The sequence below is a fragment of the Pelodiscus sinensis genome, chromosome 1 (assembly GCF_049634645.1).
Source record: "Pelodiscus sinensis isolate JC-2024 chromosome 1, ASM4963464v1, whole genome shotgun sequence".
Classification (NCBI taxonomy): Eukaryota; Metazoa; Chordata; order Testudines; family Trionychidae; genus Pelodiscus; species Pelodiscus sinensis.
Genome location: NC_134711.1, coordinates 335,074,113 through 335,095,194, shown reverse-complemented (window position 1 = coordinate 335,095,194; position 21,082 = coordinate 335,074,113). Strand labels below are relative to the sequence as shown.

The 21,082-nt window shown below is 46.8% G+C and overlaps 1 protein-coding gene and 1 pseudogene across 1 annotated transcript; one reads left to right on the top strand and one right to left on the bottom strand.

The window, feature by feature from the left end:
• Nucleotides 1-5,887: 5,887 nt before the first annotated feature.
• LOC102457680 (olfactory receptor 52R1-like) lies at nucleotides 5,888-6,886 on the top strand (annotated as a pseudogene).
• Nucleotides 6,887-11,268: 4,382 nt separating this feature from the next.
• Nucleotides 11,269-12,216, bottom strand: LOC102457433 (olfactory receptor 52M1-like). Its single transcript, XM_014570511.2, has one exon. The coding sequence runs from the start codon at nucleotides 12,214-12,216 to the stop codon at nucleotides 11,269-11,271; it is 948 nt and encodes a 315-aa protein (XP_014425997.2).
• Nucleotides 12,217-21,082: the final 8,866 nt, after the last annotated feature.

The following is a 21,082-nucleotide window of genomic DNA, read 5'->3' as shown; positions in this document are numbered from 1 at the left end:
CTACAGGCCTCTGTCGACAGAGGCTTTGTCGACAGATACTGTTGACAAAGCGTCTGTCGACAAAGAGCGTCTAGACTACAGCCAGTTCTGTCGACAAAGCAAGCCGCTTTGTCGACATGAGAGTGTAGACGCAAAGGACAATGTAGATGCAATAACTCCTTTGGTCGACAGAACTTTGTCGACAAAAGGCGTTATTCCTCATAGAATGAGGCTTACCCCCGTCAACAAAACTGCTGCGTTCTGCTGATGTTATGTCAACAGAACACAGCGGACGTGTGGATGCAGGTATACTTTTGCTGACAAAAGGCCACTTTTGTCAACAAAACCCTGGAGTCTAGACACATCCCTATAGTCCGACGGGTGTAGCAGGATTCATAGGTTCTGTTTGCCATCCTGCCACTCAATCTCGGGGGCTATGTCTACACTGGCCCCTTCTTCGGAAGGGGCATGCTAATTTTGAAAGTGGGAATAGGGAAATCCGCGGGGGATTTAAATATCCCCCGCGGGATTTAAATAAACATGGTCGCTGCTTTTTTTCTGGCTTGGGGAAAAGCTGGAAAAAAGCGTCTAGACTGGCCCAATCCTCCGGAATAAATCCCTTTTCCACAGGATCTCTCTTTATTCCGGAGGATCGGGCCAGTCTAGACGCTTTTTTCCGGCTTTTCCCCAAGCCGGAAAAAAAGCGGCGGCCATGTTTATTTAAATCCCGCGGGGGATATTTAAATCCCCCGCGCATTTCCCTATTCCCACTTTCAAAATTATCATGCCCCTTCCGAAGAAGGGGCCAGTGTAGACGTAGCCAGGGTGACTGTAGCCAATTCATGTCTCCCTTTGCTCACCTATATCAATGTGAGCAATGGGAATTTTTTCCTGGTGACACATTTGCTTTGGGCAGATACAGGGTATCAGGGCCTAATGAGACCTAGGCCTTACCACTAGCTTTCTTCTCAATCAACGATAATCATTTAATAGACACAAATACACAAAGCAGCCAAGTCCCTTGTGACTCAGCCCAGAGCCCAGGCGTTCTCCTCTCCCTTTGGGGAGGGCCCTTAATTACTCTTTACTCCTAAGGCTGCATAAATAGCCCAGCATCCTAGAAAGGCTACTCTGCAGCTTGTCTGCATCTAGATGCTGCTTCTCCGCTACATGCTGAGTGAACCCCACTGGGATTGCACAGAGCTGTTTTATAAACAATGCCCACAACAGTCTTGGCTCTCGGCGCGGGACGCTGCTGCAGGCGCTGGGCTGAGAGAGGTGCGGGACGCGGCTGCCTGAGGGGGGTTCCCAGGGAAGACACGTCCCTCTCAGAACTCACAGGTACCAGCTCTGGCTGAGACACTCCCCTGCTAAACCCACTTAATACAATGCAGGAACGAGGACATAGCCTGTGGCCCTCTCTGCCCTGCCCAGCCATTAACATGCGAGGGCCACAGGAGGTGACTCCAGTATCACTGGCCAAAATCTCTCTCCTTTCTGTGCACCCCCACCTGCCCTGACTGGTGTCTTCCAGCCTCAATGTGGCTGCATTTCCGTGGCACGGAGGATCTTCCCTTAGAAAACATGTTAGCAGATACACATTACAAGGCCACATTCTGGGATTGCAGCCTCTATATTGCACAGGCCCAGATGAGGCAAAAGTCTGCTTTGATAAGACCTAGGAAAGGACCTCAGGAGCCATCTGTGGGTTCTGTTCACCCCCACCTGCCCTGGCAGATGGACTCCAGCCTCAGCGTGGTTGCATTTCAGTGGCACAAGGATCCTTCCTGGTACCTCCTCCTCTCGCCTGTTAGGGCTCAGGCAGCTAATGGAGGGAAGGGATGTTATCTGGCTATTATCTGCTGGAAAGTGTGGATGTGTTAGGGCTTCTCACTAGAACAATTTTAAGAATTTTTCACATGGGCAAGACATCTGTACCACTGCTCATGCATCCGCACATTCATTTGCCTTTTATTTTTTTGGCAATAACAAAGAATACAGAGTCCATCAACCTAGTTCCTAACTCTTGGGGAATAAGGTTACCTACACTGGGGGAGGAACACTGCTGTTGGTGTGAATAGCACTTTGAAAGTGTCCCAGTAGCATTTTAAGGGTAGAAAAAGCCTGATGCACATCCTCTACAAAGGCATCTTTTCCGAATCTTCAGATATGGGAAGGAGGAGAACCCACTACTTCCATTTGTAGATGGTAACAACAGTTAAATCGCCCTCCTTGCTAAATTTGGCCCTTATTTCAAGATAGAATTGTTTGACTTCAACAGCCAATTATTAGGCCTGTATTGTACTTTCTCGGCTACACTACACAGTACATTAGTACCCACTGTTTCCTCCCCAGGAAAGTCTCTCTCAATGATGTTTTTGATACGATAAATAGATGAAGTTCTTTCGGCCTCTCACTGTCCATAATTTCCTCCAGCCTCCTATTACTTTTTGTGGCTCTTTTCGGCACCCTTTCCAATTTTTCAACATCCTTTTTGATATGTGAACCCCGGAATTGGAAATTGTCAGTTTCACTCCTTCCCGTGCTGCTATTCACCACTGCCTTGTTTATTCATCCAATGATCAGAGCAGCCCTTTTAGGAGGTCACATTGGGTGACCCACAGTGACTCCTAAAACCTCTTTAGGGTGTGATGCTTTATGCCATTTGGATGACTTGTTATGATGGTATGAATATCAATACCGAAAAATAGCAATGAGTAGTGTCATATAAGGACATACGAATGACCACACTGGGTGAGATCAAAGGTCCATCCAGCCCAGTATCTTGTCTGCGGATAGTGGCCAATGCCAGATACCCCAGAGGAAGAGAACAGAACAGATAATCCCCACCCCTCCTGTTACCCGTTCCCAGCCTCTGACAAACAGAGGCTAGGAACACCCTCCCTGAACATCCTGGCTAGTAGCCATTGATGGACCTAACCTTCATGAATTTATCTAGCCCTTTTTTGAACCCTGTTAAATCCTGGTCTTCACAACATCCTCTGGCAAGGAGTTCCACAGGTTGGTTGTACGCTGCATGAAGAAATACTTTCTTTGGTTTGTTTAAAAGATGCTGCGTATTAATTTCATTTGTGACCCCTAGTTCTTGTGTTATGGGAAGAAGTAAATAACCTTTCCTTATTCACTTTCTCCATAACTATCATGTTTTTATAGTCTCCTCCTCAGTCTCCTCTTTTCTAAGCTGAAAAGTCCCAGTCTTTTTAATCTTTCTTCATATAGGACCCATTCCAAACCCCTAATCATTTTTGTTGCCCTTTCCTGATCCTTTTCCAATGTCACACAGGCCATGTAAGGTATGTGAAAAAAATGTATTAACTTCGTATGTAGGGTTTGAATGTGTATGTCTGTATTTCAAAACGTGTTTTATGTTACACCCCTGGACAGTTTACCATCATGACTATCTAGCCTGCTTGATGGCTCATTAAGGACAATCAAATATTCAACTGACCTAAGGCTTGTTTAACATGCGGGGGGGGGGGGGGGGCAGAGTTGCTGCTTCATTGCATACTTCTGTTTCTGAATTAGATATGTGGTTGACTTCTCAGTTCATAACACAGGTTCATATCTCTAAGGCTCTAGTGTAGATGCTATTTAATATCCTTTGACTACTAGGGGACTGGAAGGTATTTCATTTCATTTCAGTATGTGATAGGAGTACATCACACTATTCCTTTGCAAATGCTTAACCATCCTGGGTACATCTACACTGCAAGCTTATTTCGAAATAGCACATCTTTACTACAGAGAAGCCTCAAAATTAGTCTGAGGCAGGCTTAGCTAATCTGGATGCGCTACCTCAATTTAGAGCCTCGGAAGGCGCTGAGGAATAATTAGTCTCAATGGCCGTGGGGAGGAGCTATTTCGAAATAGCAGCAATGGAGCGTCCACACTACAGCTATTTTCAAATAGCTATTTCAGAGCGGGCATTATTTCTCATAGAATGAGGTTCACAGATGTCCAAATAAGCCGTTCATTATTTCAAATCTATTTTGAAATAACAGAATTGCTCTGTAGACGCTCGCATTGTTATTTCAGAATAACAGCCGTTATTCGGAAATAACGCTGCTGCGTAGACAGACCCCCCGACAGTTGGGAAGTTTTTCCTAATGTCCAACATAAGACCAGCCATACTGGGCCATAGCAAAAGTCCGTCTAACTCAGTGTCCTGTACCTTACAGAATGAGGTTTCCATTTTTTGCAACAGTGTCCACTGTTGACTCATATTTAGCTTGTGCTCCACTATCAACCCTAGATCCTTCCTAGACAGTCATGTCTGTTTTGTATGTGTGAAACTGATTGTTCCTTCCTCAGTGGAGTACATTGCATTTGCCTTATGGAATTTCATCCTATTTACCTCAGACGATTTCTCCAGTTTGCTCCAATCATTCTGAATTCTAATCGTACCCTCCAAAGCACTTGCAACCCATCCTAGCTTTGTATTATCCACAAACATTATAAGTGTACTTTCTATGCCATTATTGGAAGTCTTGATGAAGACACTGAACACAACTGATCCTGAAACTGATCCCTGCAGAACCCCACTTGCTGTGCCCTTTCTGCATGATTGTGAATCATTGATAATTACAATCTGGAAATAGTATCAGAGGGGTAGCCGTGTTCGTCTGAATCTGCAAAAGCAGCAAGGAGTCCTGTGGTAGGACTCAGAGACACAGGACTCCTCACCGAATCTGGAAATAGTTATCCAACAATATATGCACCCACTGTATAGTAGCCCCATCTAGGTTGTATTCCCTTAATTTATTCATAGGGAGGTCATGCAAGACTGTATCAATTGCCTAACTATGTATACCATCTCTACCACTTACCCCTTATCCACAAGGCTTGCTAGTCTATCAAGGAAAAGTATCAAATTAATTTAACATGATTTTTCTAAACAAATCCGTGCTTTTAGTTATCACCTTATTATGCTCTAGGGCTGTGTCTAGACTGGCATGATTTTCCGCAAATGCTTTTTGCGCAAAAGCGCTTTTTGCGGAAAAGTCTTAGTGACAATCTAGACGCGGTTTTGCGCAAGAAAGCCCCGATCGCCATTTTCACCATCGGGGCTTTTTTGCACAAAACAGTTTTTACCTGTTTACACTGGCCCTCTTGCGCAAAAGCATTTGCGCAAGAGAGCTTATCCCTGAGCGGGAGCATCATAGTATTTGCGCAAGAACATTGACAATCTTACATTAGCTCGTCAGTGTTCTTGCGCAAATTCAAGAGGCCAGTGTAGACAGCTGGCAAGTTTTTCCGCAAAAGCAACTGCTTTTGCAGAAAAACTTGCCAGTCTAGATGCAGCCTAGAAGTTTGCAACTGGATTCCTTGATTATTGGTCCCATTGTCTTTTCTGGTACAGATGTAAAGCTGATTGCTCTGTATTTTCCACAGTTCTCCTTATGGAGCTGCTACCAATGATGCCCAAATGTATTCCCTGAGTTCCTAGTTAGGATGTTCCCCTGGCACATTTCTTGGGAAAAGTTTGGTTTTTTCCACTCTATGATTTTGATCAACAGGGTGAATGGGACTCTGTAGGGTAGGTTTCATTGTCGTCAGGAGCACTAAAGCGTATCCATGCTCTTGTATTCTTCTGGTGATAATTAACTCTTCCCAAACCACAATCTGTAGGACTCAGAGCCACTTAAGGTACCGTACAATATGGAATTGGTACTTTTATCATCAGTCTTCAATATTCTTTTATTGGAATAATGACAAAGATATTTTTCAGTTTGTGAAGCATGACCAAAGGGCTTCAAACCATGAGAACAGCCTCCAGTAATACAGGTAGTGTCTCATATTCACATTTTTCTCTCCATTCAGGCATTTGTATTGTGACCACAAGCCTGGATCTTGGACACATACAGGAAGTCAGAGCAAAAGACGGTCCATGTAGGAGACACAGTTCTGCCCCAGAGTTCAACAGTGTCTCTCCTACTCCATGTTGGATTCAAATAAAACAGACTTTAACAACCCCTCTACTTTCATCCTTCTGGGGATTCCTGGTCTGGAGGAGTCCCATGTCTGGATCTCCATTCCCTTCTGCACCATGTACGTCATAGCCATCTTGGGGAACTTCACCATCCTGTTCATTGTGAAGACAGAGCCGAGGCTCCATGAGCCCATGTACTATTTCCTCTGCATGCTGGCTGTCAGTGACCTGGTCCTCTCCACCTCAATCCTGCCCAAAATGTTGAGCATTTTCTGGTTGAATTCCAGGGTGATCAATTTCGGTGCCTGTCTTTCCCAGATGTATTTCATTCACTGTTCTTCGCTGATGGGATCTGGGATATTCGTGGCCATGGCGTTGGATCGCTACGTGGCCATCTGCTACCCCCTGAGACATTCGACCATCCTGACAAACTGTGTTGTGGCCAAGATCGGCCTGGCCGTGGTGCTGCGTGGCAGCATAGTGTCACTGCCCTCACCCTTCCTAGCAAGACAGTGGCCATACTGCAGAACCAACATCATTGCCCATTCGTACTGTGAACACATCGCAGTGCTGAAGCTGGCCTGCGCTGACATCCGCATCGCTAGTTACTATGGGCTCTTTATGGCATTCATGGTGACTGGTCTGGATGTGTTTTTTATCATTATGTCATATACACAAATTCTCAAGGCCATCTTCCGCCTCCCCACAAAGGATGCCCGAATCAAGACATTTGGGACCTGCAGCTCCCACCTCTGTGTTATTTTAGTTGCCTACGTCCCAGCTCTCTTCTCCGTTATCACGCACCGATTTGGCCAGAACATACCCCTGCATATCCATATTCTCATTGCCAATGTGTATCTGGTGGTGCCCCCCATGCTCCACCCCATCATCTATGGGGTGAGGACCAAGCAGATCCGGGACAGGTTGCATCTCATCTTTAATCAGAAAAGGGCGTGAGGTTTGCTCGTGGTGCTCTGGGTCTGACGCTGAATTCTCTCCAGACCCTTCCCTGAATCACTGACTGGACAGTCAAAGACATTAAGTCCTTTCCTCGTCTTACTGTGCTGTGTTAGTGCGACAAACTATGAACTGGTCAATGGCAGTACGTCATAACCTTTGTAATGGTGATACCTGGACCCCCCCAAACGTCTTAGAACATAAGAACGTGAAAACGGCCTTACTGGGTCAGACCAAAGGTCCATCTAGCCCAGTAGCCTGTCTGCCGACAGTGGCCAGCACCAGGTGCCCCAGAGAGGGTAGACCGAAGACCATGATCAAGCGATTTGTCTCCTGCCATCCCTCTCCAGCCTCTGACAGACAGAGGCCAAGGACACCATTTTATCTCCTGGCTAATAGCCTTTTATGGACCTAACCTCCATGAAATTATCTAGCTTCTCTTTAAACTCTATTATAGTCCTAGCCTTCACAGCCTCCTCTGGCAAGGAGTTCCACAGGTTGACTACATGCTGTGTGAAAAAGAACTTTCTTTTATTCGTTTTAAACCTGCTACCCATTAATTTCGTTTGGTGTCCTCTAGTTCTTCTATTATGGGAACTAATAAATAACTTTTCTTTATTCACCCTCTCCACACCACTCATGATTTTATAGACCTCTATCATATCCCCCCTCAGGCTCCTCTTTTCTAAACTGAAAAGTCCCAGTCGCTTTAACCTCTCTTCATATGGGACCCGTTCCAAACCCCTAATCATTTTAGTTGCCCTTTTCTGAACCTTTTCTAAGGCCAAAATATCTTTTTTGAGGTGAGGAGACCACATCTGTACACAGTATTCAAGATGTGGGCGTACCATAGTTTTATACAGGGGCAGTAAGATATTCTGGGTCTTATTTTCTATCCCTTTCCTAATAATTCCTAGCGTCCTATTTGCCTTCCCTTACTGCTCCTCTTTTATCATCCTCAGCTCCTTTTCTTCATATTTTTCACCAAGGCCCTGCTCTTGTAATTTACTCCTTGTTTCCCCTTCCCGTGTCACTCACTGGAGTCTTCTCCCACCCCTGACTTCAAGGGGGCAATCACAGATGTTGGTAGTAATGGCAACTGTAACTGTGAATTCAGGGGCTGCTTAGTCACTGGGAAACTCTAGATTTTGGTAGATAACTTAGCAGTTAGCTCTCAGGTACATTAGCAATTAGCGCTCAGGTACATTACAGCTCATTGCTATATAAATACAAATAAAATAAATACATGTAAGATACCCTCAGCTCTCACACTATCAGGTTCTGACCAGTTTTGTGGCAAGGCACTTCATGGACACTGGTTAGGGTGAAAAAATTAATAGATATGCTTACTTTACTACTAACGTTCTGAAGAGAAAGACCCCGGCATGGGTCTTAGGTTCTCGCCTAGCTGTGAGAGGGTAGCAGGGTCTAGTGGGTTACAGCAGGAGAGCAGAAAGCTGTAGGGTCTATACAAAACATCAGAATGACCATGCTGGGTAAAACCAAAGGTGCATCTAGCCCAGCGCCATGTCGCCGACAGCGTCAACACCACATGCGTCAGAGGGAGTGAGCGGAACACAGCCGCCATTAAGAGATTCCAGCTCTCTTGCCCTCTGCCTGCTCATGGCCATGGAGGCTGCGCACACCTACACTTCACCCCTAGTTCCTTCATCTGAAGTGGGCTGTTTCCAGGAGCGCCCATGATACCATCGACAGGTTTGGTGGGTCTCTAAGGTGCTGCGGGACCGCCCGTTGTTTTTCATGTTTTCCCGGTTACAGACTAATCGTTTCCCCCTCGGACGCCCTAGTTCTTCTGTGATGTGCAAGAGGAAACGGCATCTCCGTGTTCAGTGTCCCCACTGCTCAGAGCTGTCCTTACCGCTCCCCAGCCCACTGAAGTTAGCCCTTTCCTGCCCCACGCACCCTGTCGGATCACTCTCTGCATTTGGACGGGGTGCGAGGAGGCCTGTGGGGGCGGGGCTGAGGGCAGACGGCAGGCCCTGGCGGGTGCAGGTTGGACATGTGAGGGGGCTCAGGGCAGGGGTGGGGGGAGATGGGCTGGGCATTATGGGGGAGGACTTCCCGCGGGGACAGAGGTGTCGCTGCGGTGCAGGTGCTGGGGTGGGGCCCTGGGGCGCTTTCTGGCTCCAGCATCTTCCATGGGCAGTGAGGAGGGGCATTCCTGCGCTCCAGCCTGGGGGGGAGGGGTAGCAGAATTCCTGCCCTGCCATTCCTGAGGGGCCAGGACGCTTTCCGCATGGGGTAGGGCAGGGCCACTTTCCTCACCACTGGGACATGTTAGAGTGGGGACGAGGCTGCCCCAACTTTCACACCACAGTCATTCACTAGTAAACCACACGATGAGCAAACCCCACAGGATTTTGGGCACTACAGGGATCTTTTGCTTGGGTACAAGAAGCGTTGTTGCAGAGAGAATGGGGAAGCCAAAACAACACCCCTTAAGGAAGAGTGAGCAAAAGAGAAAGAAAGAGAGAGAAGCAACCAGCTTAACAATGAAAGTGATTTATTTCTGAGTAGTGAATAGATATCAAACAGTTACAATATTAAATCTAAATTGAAACTGATTACAAATGTTAGGTAACCATATAACAGTTTACACAGGGCAGGGTCAGGAGGCTATGCTTAGAGAGATAGTTGATGAGAGAGAGAAAGAGAGAGACCTCACCACTCCATGGAGCTTGCACTGAGCGGGGTTCCCAGATGATGATGGGAGCCGGGGGTCCAGAGGGCAGGAGACAAGCAGGACAGAGCCCCCAGCACGATCAGACAGGAGATGAAGAAGTCTCAATGGAACTGATGCAGTTTAAGTCCAGGTATCAGAACAGTTTTCTTGGGGCAAGGAGAGGAGTTTTTATAGGGATAGTTCAAAGAGAAAGAGGAGAGACAATAGAGACTGATCACCCCTGGTTATGGGTGATGTTCCTTGAAGGAGCTCACAATGCAACTAGGCAGTTTGAGTATTTTAGATGTCAATAGGATCGTTACTAGAATTGGTCTGATAATGACTAATTTGGGTGTGAGCAGGCCTGGGTTCATTAGCATCTGGTGCAGGGATTTCCCATCAGGCCGTGCTTCTCTGCTTTCGGTGTCCCATAGTTCAGTGCGGTTCCTGCCTTGGAAGAGCTGCTCTCCATTCTGTATGCTAATGAGATGTCCCTCTGTTCCATCTTTAATGCAAACGAGGCTGGGGTGTTTCCTTAATTGTATCCCCCTTGTCTGAAGCAGCTAGGTGTGTCTTCCCCGGCCTTTTCTTTGCTTTGTCTTTGATTCTAGCAGAGGCCTGAGGGAGGGGGATGGTTTCCCATGAATGTCACTCCCTGGCTCCCCAAGAGCACAAGGCTGACAGGTGACCATGTTCTGGTTCCCCAAGAATCACAGAGCTGGTGGGTAACACCTGGCTTGCCAAGATCCAGCTCCTGAGGCTTGGGGCTCCCACCCCAGCATCGGGGAGCCCATGCTGGCGATCCATCCCTCCACCACCCCACTCCACGTAACATCTCTTAGCCTGAGCCCCTGTAGGCTCTGGTGTGCGAGGGGAATGGGGGAGTGTCGTTCTCCTTCTCCATCAGGGGCAACGTCAGTGAGGGTTGGGGTTTTATTGTTTTTGGGGAGGGGGGTTGTTTTATTTTCTTCTCACTTGTCTGCAGCCCCCGACTCATTGTCCTGTAGGTCAGCAGCTCCGACCCAAAAAGTTCCTCACCCCAGCTCTAGAGCATCCCTGGGTGCTACAGGCCCCCTCCAGCAGTAACAACAGGGATCTGAAAGCTAAAAAAAAGTCACACAAAGATCTCTGCCCTCAGGACTTTGTAGCTGAACGTTGCGGCCCACAAGCTGCACCTCCCCTGCTCCCAACCTTCAGCTTTCCTCATGTGGCTTCCTGACATCCCTCGGCTCCTGACGGGCCTGTTGGCACCAGTGCTGAGTCCGCCCAGCCCTCAATACGGGCTCCCGGTCAGGCTGTGGCAGCTCTCAGCCCAGGTCCAGAGCAGAGGGAACCCAGCTGTTGGGGGAGGGAACTAGGGCAGAATTATTGAGTGACAGGGAAGGAGACTAGTGGAGCGAACTTGAGGGGATGGACCTTAGAAGGCAAGGGGAGCAAGGGGGCAGGGCCTAGAGGGAACAGCAAGGGAAGGGGTGGGCAATCACGGTCCATTTATTAGCAGTAAGAAGGTCACAATCTTACATGTTACTGAGTTGTGCACAGACCAATTCCCCAACTTTCCTGCTGACACAGCACGGTGAAGGGTTTCAATGGGCCCCTGACCATCCAGGAAATGACTTAGTGAGAAGAACCAAACTGTGTGTCCCTAGCCAGCTCTGCACGGAGCAGGGTCTGAGAGCCAGAGCACCAGGAGAAAACTTTAGGTTCTTTTAAGACTCAAGAGCCAGAGTAGCCGGTCCCGGATTTGCTTGGTCCTCACGCCGTAGATGACGGGGTTTAGCATGGGGGGCACCAAGAGGTAAATGTTGGCAAAGAAAATGTGGAAAGGCAGGGCCACGCTGTGGCCAAACCGGTGCATGAGAGAAGTGAAGATCATTGGGATGTAAAATGTTACGATGGCGCAGAGGTGGGAGCTGCAAGTCCCAAAAGTCTTGAGCCGGGCGTCCTTCATAGGGAGTCTGAAGATGGCCCTGAGGATCAGGGTATAGGACATGGCAATGAAAATCACATCCAGTCCATGGACACCGAGGAGCACAGAGAGGCCGTAGTAATTACTGATGGTGACGTCAGCGCAGGCCAACTTCACCACGGCCATGTGCTCACAGTATATGTGGGGGATGATGTTGGTTCTGCAATAAGGCCGCAGACTTGCGAGGATGGGATAGGGCATTACGAGCACGCTGCCACGAAACATCATGGCTAGGCCAGTCTTGACCACCATGGTGTTTGTCAGGATGGTGGAATGTCTCAGGGGATCACAGATGGCCACGTAGCGATCAAATGCCATGGCCACAAAGATCCCAGACTCTGTTGATGAAACACAATGAATGAAGAACATCTGGGTGAGGCAGGCACTGAAATTGATTGCCCTAGAATTGAACCAGAAGATGCTCAGCATTTTGGGAAGGACGGACGTAGAGAGGACTAAGTCGATGACGGCCAGCATGCAGAGGAAATAGTACATGGGCTCATGGAGGCTCGGCTCTGTTTTCACAATGAACAGGATGGTGATGTTCCCCAAGATGGCTATGATGTACATGGCACAGAAGGGGATGGAGATCCAGACATGGGCTGTCTCCAGGCCAGGAATGCCCCGCAAGATGAAGGTGGAGGGGTTGGTGAAGATGGTTGTGTTGGAATCTGACATGGAGGCAGCGAGACTGGGTCCAAATCTGAGGCAGAACAAAGTCTCCTGCATGTACCGTACGTTTCTCTGACTTCCTGTGTGTCCCTAGAGTCTCAGGTGATAGTTACCGTAGAAATACCTGTATGGGAAGACAATGTTAATAGGAGATTCTACAAACTGCGGGACATTCTCATGGGGTAAGCAGAATGATTGCTCCTCACACACTTAAAACGGCTATTTTCATTATTAAGAAAAATGAATAATAAAAAACTGACCCTAAGAATTCCATGTTTGATAGCACTTCATGAGCCAATAGATACTGCTGTTTATGACCCATTGTTCCCTAATAACTTGTATTCCTGGCTAGAGACTCCATCCTGTAGGGAGTTCCCCATTCCTTTGGTTGCTTAAAATCAGAGTGAAACAAAAATCAAAATGTCTGTCACCACGTAGAATCATAGAACGATACAGTACAAAAGCTGGAAGGTAATTTGAGGGGTCATCACGTCCATTCCTCTGCTTTTGTGAAAGAGCCAAGCTCTGTCGACCCTGTTCTTAAACATCTCCAGTGATAGAGATTCCACCATCTCCCCAGGCAACTTATTTCAGTGTTTAACCACCGTGACAATTTGGAAGACTTTTTTATGTCCAACCTTGAGTTCCCGAGTTGCAATGTAAGCCCATTGCTTCTTGTCCTGTCACCGCAGGCTAAGGAGAAAAAATGTTTTTCCCTTTTCCCTGCGACAACACCCTTTTAGGTACTTGAACACTGCTATCATATCCCCTTTCATTCAAACTTAAAACCAAAAACTTTCAGTCTTTCTTCATAGCTCATGTTTTCTAGACCTTTAAAAATTTTTGATGCTCTACTCTGGACCTTTACCAGTTTGTACATATGTTTCTTGTAATGTGGTGCCCAGAACTGGACACAATACTCCAGTTAAGACCGTAATCAGCACAGAGTAGAGGGAAAAAATTACAGCCTGTTAATCAATCCCAGAATGGTGTTTGCATGCTTTTTTTTTTTGCTTTTGCTTTTTTTTTTTGCAACAGTGTCAAACACTTGGCTCATATTTAGATTGTGGTCCACTGTGACCCTTAGATCCCTTCCTAGACAGTCACTTCCCATTCTGTATGTGTGAAATGGATTGCTCCTTCCTTAGGCTCTGCCGGGGCGGGGGGAGATACACAAATTGCAAACCACAATTGCGTACCTTTTTCTGCTTGTTTTTTCAGAAGAGGCTTTTCCAACACTGGGCCAAATTTTGGAAAAACCTCCTCTTTCAGAACATCCCTTATTCCTCATAAAATGAGGAATACAGGGATGCCGAAAGAACACGCCTGCTTTCTTGGAAACTGTTCCGAAAAAGCGGACGTGTTCCCTGGACATGGCCAAGTTTTTCCAGGATACCTTCAGTATCCTGGAAAAACTCCGCAGTCTAGACATAGCTTAAATGGAGAACTTTGCATTTGTGCCTGTTGAATTTCATCCCATGTACTGCAAGATCATTTAGAATTTTGATCTTATCCTCCAAAGCACTCGCAGCCCTTCCCAGCTTAGTATCAACTGCAGGCTTTATAAGCATACTCTGTGCCATTATCTACATGGTTGATGAAAATATTGAGCAGAACTGGTCCCACAATTGATTCCTGCAGAACCCCACTTCACTGATATCTACTCTCTGAGAACTATTATCCAACAAGCTATGCACCCAAATCATTATAGTCCATTTACGTTGTATTTCTTTGGTTTGTTGATAAGGAGGTCATGCAAGACTGTATCAAATGCCTTACTAAAGTCTAGGTATACCACGTCCACCTTCTCCCTTATCCACAAAGCTTGTTATCTTGTCAAAGAAAGGTATCGGATTAGTTTGACACGATTTGTTCTTTATAAGTCTATGATGACTGTTACCGTTCACCTTATTATCTTCCATATGTTTGCAGATGAATTCCTTCATTACCTGCTCCATTATCTTCCCTGGCACAGAAATTAAAATGGCTGATCTGTAGTTTCATGGGTTACCTTAATTCCCTTTTTATAGATGGACACAATATTTGCCCCCTTTCAGTCTTTTGCAATCTGTTTTGCCTTCCATCACTTTTCAAAAATGACAGCTAATGACTCTGATACCTCCTCTATCAACTCCTTGAGTATTCTAGGATGCATTTCATCTGGCCCTGGTGACTTGAAGACATCTAACTTTCCTAAGTCATTTTTAACTTGTTCTTTTATTATTATTATTATTTTAACTTCCAAACTGACCCCATTCCCACTAGCATTCTGTCCCCACCAACCTTTTTGGTGCAAATAAAAAGAAAAGAGTCATTAAGCACCTCTGCCATTTCCACATTTCTCCCTCTCCACTAAGCAATGGGCTTCCCCTGTCCTTGGTCATCTTCTTGCCTGCAATGTACTTGTAGAATGTTTTCTTGTTCCTAATTATGTGTCTAGTGAGGCTGAGTTTGTTTCGTGGCATCACCTTTCTAATTTTGCCGCTACACACTTGTGTTATTTTGTGCTTTGGCCTAATTTCCACTTTTTATAGGACTCCTTTTTGGTTTTTAGATCATGTAAGATTTCCTGGCTAAGCCAGGGTGGTCTCTTGCCAGACTTCCTATCTCACCTGTGCAGTGAAATAGTTTTGCTTTTGAGCCTTTAATAACGCCAAATCTCTTCAGTTGTTTTTTCCTCTTCGTCTTGCTTCCCATGAGAACCTTACCTACCAGCCCCTATGTATGCGTGCATGGCTTTGAGGGGGCGGGAGTTAATATTCATCCTTGGTATTTGGAGTTTGTTTCGTGCCATCACCTTTTAATTTTCCCCCTAATTTCCACTTTTTATGGGACTACTTTTGGATTATAGATCGTTCAAGATCTCCTGATTAAGCCAAAGTGGTCTCTAGCCATACTCCCTGTCTTTCCTATGCCGTGCAATGATATGATAGGGGGAAACACCCCACCTAGAACAGACCTCAGAGGAAAGATCTGAGCATCATTGATACCAAATCCAGGAAACACCATTTGCGTTAGTGGCAACAACAAGGAAAAGGAGAGGGCTGGAGAGCAACCTGCTCTGGATATGTGCTTCGTTTTAGTCCCCTGTCTGTGGAAAAAATGCAGGAAATATAAAGAGGAGCTGTGAGACAGGCTAGGACCATGGGGGCGCTGCTGTAGACTGAAAGACTGTGGAATCTGGGATTGTTTAGAGGAATGTCAAAGAAAAGGTCTTTGATAAAGGAGATTATGAAGCTGATTACACACCGACTGCCAAAGGGAGAACAGTTCCCAGGAAGGAATTTCTATAGCCACTTAAGTATCAGAGGGGTAGCCGTGTTAGAAATTTCCACTACATGCATCTGACGAAGTGGGTCTTTGCCCACGAAAGCTTGTGCTCCTACACTTCAGTTAGTCTATAAGGTGCCACAGGACTCCTCGCCGCTATAGCCACTTAGTGCTTCAGAAGGCTAGTTCCCAAAAGCGAAGGGAAATTATCAGAAAAACGTATTCAGAGGAAAAAAAATCAGCTGATTTCTTGGAGACATTTGTTTTCATAGTAGAAGACACCACAATGAGGGAGGTCACACAACATGGACTACAACATGTCAAACTGCCTGAGCTCAGGAAAGCTGTGGTCAATGGGTGACTGTCAGCGAACAGGGCTGTTTCTAGCGGGGCTCTGCAGGGATCAGTTCCAGGCCTGGTGCGAGTCAGTATTCTCACCAGTGACCTGGAAGGAAAGAAAATCCCTGCCGGTAACACTTGTGGCTGACCCCAAAGTGGACAGAGTTCACGGTGATCCTCTCGGAACAGGGACTGCAGGACTCACCCCCAGACCCGGGCACTGTGCTATGGAACGCGGGGACCCCGAAAAGGATTCACGGGACATAGTGGGCTGATTGTGAGCCTCCAGTGCGATGCTGGGGCCAGAAGGGCTGATGTGATGCTGGCAGGCACAAAAAGGGGAATGGTGAGTTTGAAGAGGGGAAGGATTCCTGCCCTCGTGCTGTGTGCACCGGAGTTTAGATTGACACAGCCTCTGGGGGTGGATTTTTTTTTCTATTGACAGAAAAGAAAATGCAGTTTGTGGTTGGATTAACAGGGGCATGGAGTGGGAGGAGCTGATAGTATCCCCCTATTCAATGCATCTTAGGCCTCATCAAGGGTGCATCTAGACTGGCAAGATTTTGTACAAAAGTGGCCACTTTTGTGCAAAATCTTGCCGCCTGTCTACACTGGCCACGAGTATTTGTGCAAGAACACTGACTTTGTACTGCACAAAATCAGTGGTTGTTGCTCAAATACTCCGACGCTCCCGCTCAGGGATAAACCCTCTTGCGCAAGTTCATTTCTTGCGCAAGAAAGCCCAAGGGCTAAAATGGCCATTGGAGCGTTCTTGCACAAGAGAGCGTCTACACTGGCATGGATGCTTTTGCGCAAAAGCAAATCTTTTGCGCAAAGGCACATGCCAGTATAAAGGCTTTCTTGCGCAAATACTTTTACCGGAAAAACTTTTCCATTAAAAGTATTTGTGCAAAATCATGCCAGTCTAGACGCAGCCCTGGAGAACTGCATCCAATTTAAGTCATCCATTCCTAGGAAGGTTGCAAGAGTTCTGGAAATGATCCAGAGGCTCAGGAGAAAGACGATCCAAGGGATGGAGTACAGAGCATATGAGCAGACAAAGGAACCGAAAATGTTAAGTTTGGAAATAGACTGAAAAGGGCACACGACACTGTTCATCACATACTTGAAAACTGCCGTGGAAAACAAAAAGACGGAGAGAAGTTGCTGTGTCTTGCCGCAGAGAGCTGAGTAAGAGCTAACGGGTTCAAAACAACATTTGCAGAGTTAGAAGAAGTCTCAGGAAAATTGCTACCTGGAAGAACAGGAGGACAAAGGAAGAGATGCCTGGGCAGGATTCCCAAAGAAGGATCACCTCTCCTGGAAGGTACAGACACAGCAAATCTTGCATCTTGGCAGGGTGATCGTTATGGTCTTTCTTCCCCTGGCTCCATAGGCTCCCTTCGGGGGTAACTGGATGAAATGTAATGGCCTCTGATTTATGGCAGGTCTGACTGGTTGACCTAATTGTGACTTCTCGCCTTAAACTCTGTGAATCTCTTGCTAAAAAGGCAGATCGAGAGTTTACATTGATGCTGTCTCCTCGCAGGTGAACAAGGGACCATTCAATCACACTGAAAGACTGACTGTGTGACTGCAAGAGGAGGCGGTGACAATCTCTGGGCATTATCACACAACTGGCTCCTGAGAGATGCTCCCATCTTGGGTCTCTCTCCAAGGGGAGTTTTGTGGGGCGGTGGGGAGGGGTCTGATCATATTATGGGCCAGGGATACTTGAGGATATTTCTCACCTCTGGCAAGGGTCCTTACATGATTAATGTCTGAACAGAGCAGCAAGGGTCACAATCTTCCCGTCCCTCCCATCTCACCTACATAGCACTGGTGAGCTCCTCAGCAAGAGACAGGTACCTGTGAATTCTGAGATGGAAGAGTCTTCCCTGGGCATCCATTCCACCTCTCTCACCCCAGTGTCCGCGGCAGCATCTCACTTTGAGAGCAGACGCAAAAGCGTGCACTTTTTATAATAAGGCTCTGTCCAGGCCCTTAGTGGATTCTGTGCTAATTATCCAACTTTAGAAGTAAACCACAATTAAGGTACTTTCCCAGAGGGCAACTCCTGCTTTCTGTGCTAAGCCAGTGAGAAATTGCCTACTTTCTGTTTTTGTGATGATTCAGTAATTATAGGTGATCATTAAGAAAGCCAGGGATAATGCTTATGTCTGCACAGGGTCTGCTACCTTGTGAATGCCCATGAGAGATGGCTAGAGAGCAGACACAGATCTGGAGGTAGAAGACTGAGGAGAGACATGAACACTTTCTTCAAGCACACGGAGCTGTCGCTCTTGACCAGAGATCAGTAATTTTCAACAGTTGCTATCATAATAAATTAATGGAGATTGCCTGTCTCCTAGAACTGGAAGAGACCTTGAAAAGTCATTGACTCTAATCCCCTGCCTTCACAGCAGGACAAAGTACCCTCCCTGACAAGTTTTTGCCTCAAATGGCCTGTGCAAGGATTGAACTCACAACCTTGGGTTTAGCAGACCAATGCTCAAACCACTGAGCTATTCCTCCCCCTGTATTGGGTAGCTCCTGTCCTTGAAGGATTGTAATAGACCAGGCCGGGCCTGGGCACCAGTGAGAGCGTCAGAGCAGAGCGAATTGCCCAAAACCAGGTCTACTTACAGCCCACGACAGGAGTCCTTTCCCATAAAGGCAACAAACCAGTCACAGCGAGCACTGCCAATCTGGCCAGCAGGAAGCCTCACAAGCACCCCAGTGTTCCCTGGGCCTCAATCAGACCAAGACCTTACACACAGGTGAGAGGTTATAAAACCAAATCGCACAACTCTGAACAGATCCTCCCAGTCCCGAAGGACCAGCCACAGACCCAGGTCAATTTAGGTCTTGGATCTTACCCACAAGAGCACACTGGGCCAGTCCTTTAGAATCTACAATCTGAAGGTGTATTAATAAAAGAAAGAAAAGGTTGAGAGTGTGATTGTTAAGAGAACACATCACATACGTCAGCAACCCAGTTCTTGGTGCAGGCTCTCAGCAGAGATGTTACAAACTGCCAGCTTATAAGTTCCTGGTATACACCCTGTGTCAGGATGGGTCAGCAATCCTTCTCTGCACTCTGTCTCTTGCAAGGCTGCATCTGGAATCAGGAGAAGGATTGAGGAGAACATGGAAGCAGCCTCATGGTACTTTTATATTCCTGGGCTGCGTCTAGACTGGTAAGTTTTTCCGCAAAACCAAGGGCTTTTGCGGAAAAACTTGCCGGCTGTCTACACTGGCCGCTTGAATTTGCTCAAGAACGCTGACGATCTCATGTAAGATTGTCAATGTTCTTGCGGAAATACTATGCTGCTCCTATTCGGGCAAAAGCCCTCTTGCACAAATGCTTTTGCACAAGAGGGCCAGTGTAGAAAACGCGGTATTGTTTTGCGCAAAAAATCCCCGATGGCGAAAATGGCGATTGGGGCTTTCTTGTGCAAAACCGCGTCTAGATTGGCACGGATGCTTTTCTGCGAAAAGTGCTTTTGCAGAAAAGCATCCATGCCAATCTAGACGCTCTTTTCCGAAAATGCTTTTAAGAGAAATACTTTTCCGTTAGCAGCATTTGCGGAAAATCATGCCAGTCCAGACGTAGCCCTGGTGTCTCCCAAACTGGAGCTGGTCACATGATCGAGTGACCTGTCCGTGTTTCACGTGCAAGTAGCCCCAACGCACTGGCTGGCCTGCATGTTTCCAGACGCAACTCTCAGGTGTATTGGCCGCTCCGAGAGCCATTGGCCATGAAGCAGGGCTAGTGAGCACAGCCAGTTGCTGAACAATCATTGCTCCCAATAGGCAGTCCAGGCCTATTGCTCCCTCCCAGACAGGGAACATGTACAACACAAGTACAGAGCCCATATCCGTAACTGCACATACAAACGTCATACAAGCATATGAGTGGCGTATATAGAATCTGCAGAGCATAAGCCTTTGTTTGACACCTCACATGGTTCCCTTTGTACAGGATTTGGAGCAAACACCCCCCGGAGATGCAGCCTGCTCACTTTGAAATCCAATAACATGACACCCCCAAAGCAAAATTGACGCAGGAAGTGATGCCAGTAACATCACTGAGGGCATCACAAGCCCTCCGCAGTTTGGCTCTATGTTATTACAGGTTCTAGTCCAATACGAATGGTTTATGGAAACCAGGCTCACCTAAAACAGGCTTCATCATTGCAAGGTTTATCCTAGAGCCATCAATATCCTCGCACTTGTTTATAAACCCAAGGTAAAATTTGGTAAGAACCGTAGCAGATTGGGTCTGCTTTTGCACCATTACCCCATGTCATGTGTCATGTGACCTTGCCTAGAGCTAAAGAAAATAGTAAACTTATCCATGTCAGCTCTAGCAACTGTCTGGAATCCAGTTAACATTGAGTTAATTTCCGTAGTGTAGGCATCTTGGCACGAAGACATGAAAACCAAATGTCGGCATGCCGCCGTTTCCCTTTTCCACACAGAATACCAGTTCTGGACTTCCCTTTCTCTTGTGACAAGTTTCAAAACTAGTTATAGGCATCAACAGAGAAATACGAGTATCAAGGCTTTTTCATATACAGTGGGTATGTCTAGACTGTATCCCCCTGTCGGCAGAGGGATGCAGATTAGGCAGGTCAACATTGCAAATGAGGCAGGGATTTAAATATCCCGTGCCTAATTTACATAAAAATGGCCTCCGCGTTTTGCCGACTCAGCACTTTGTCGGCAAAAAGCAACAGTCTATAGGGGGATCTGTCGAGAAAGAAAGCCTTTTTCAACAGATCCCTTATGCCTCCTGCAAGGATATTTACAGGATCTGTCGAAAAAGGCTTTCTTTCTCTACAGATCCCCCTCTAGACTGCTGCTTTTTGCTAACAAAGTGCTGAGTCGGCAAAACGTGGCGGCCATTTTTATGCAAATTAAGCACGGGATATTTAAATCTCTGCCTCATTTGCAATGCTGACAGAGGGATGCAGTCTAGACATACCCAGTGTGTCCTTTGGTACATTTCTTAACGTGCTCCAGTTTTTCCAGAAGAGCATGCACACTGTATACTGTCCTCTCCCAGAATCAAAATGGGAACTGAGATTGGGTTTTATAGCCTCTCACCAGTATGTGTGGTCTGAGTCTGATTGTGGCCCAGGGAAAGCTGGGGTGTCTGAGTGATTTTGCTTGTGAGGTTTCCTGATGGACAGCAGAGCTGAACCCTCGGCCTGCAGAATGCATACACACACCTCTTATTACCTTCCAGGACACAAGA

Excerpts from the sequence above, each read along its gene's own strand:
- LOC102457433 (XM_014570511.2), bottom strand. The coding sequence starts at position 12,216 with ATGTCAGATTCCAACACAACCATCTTCACCAACCCCTCCACCTTCATC.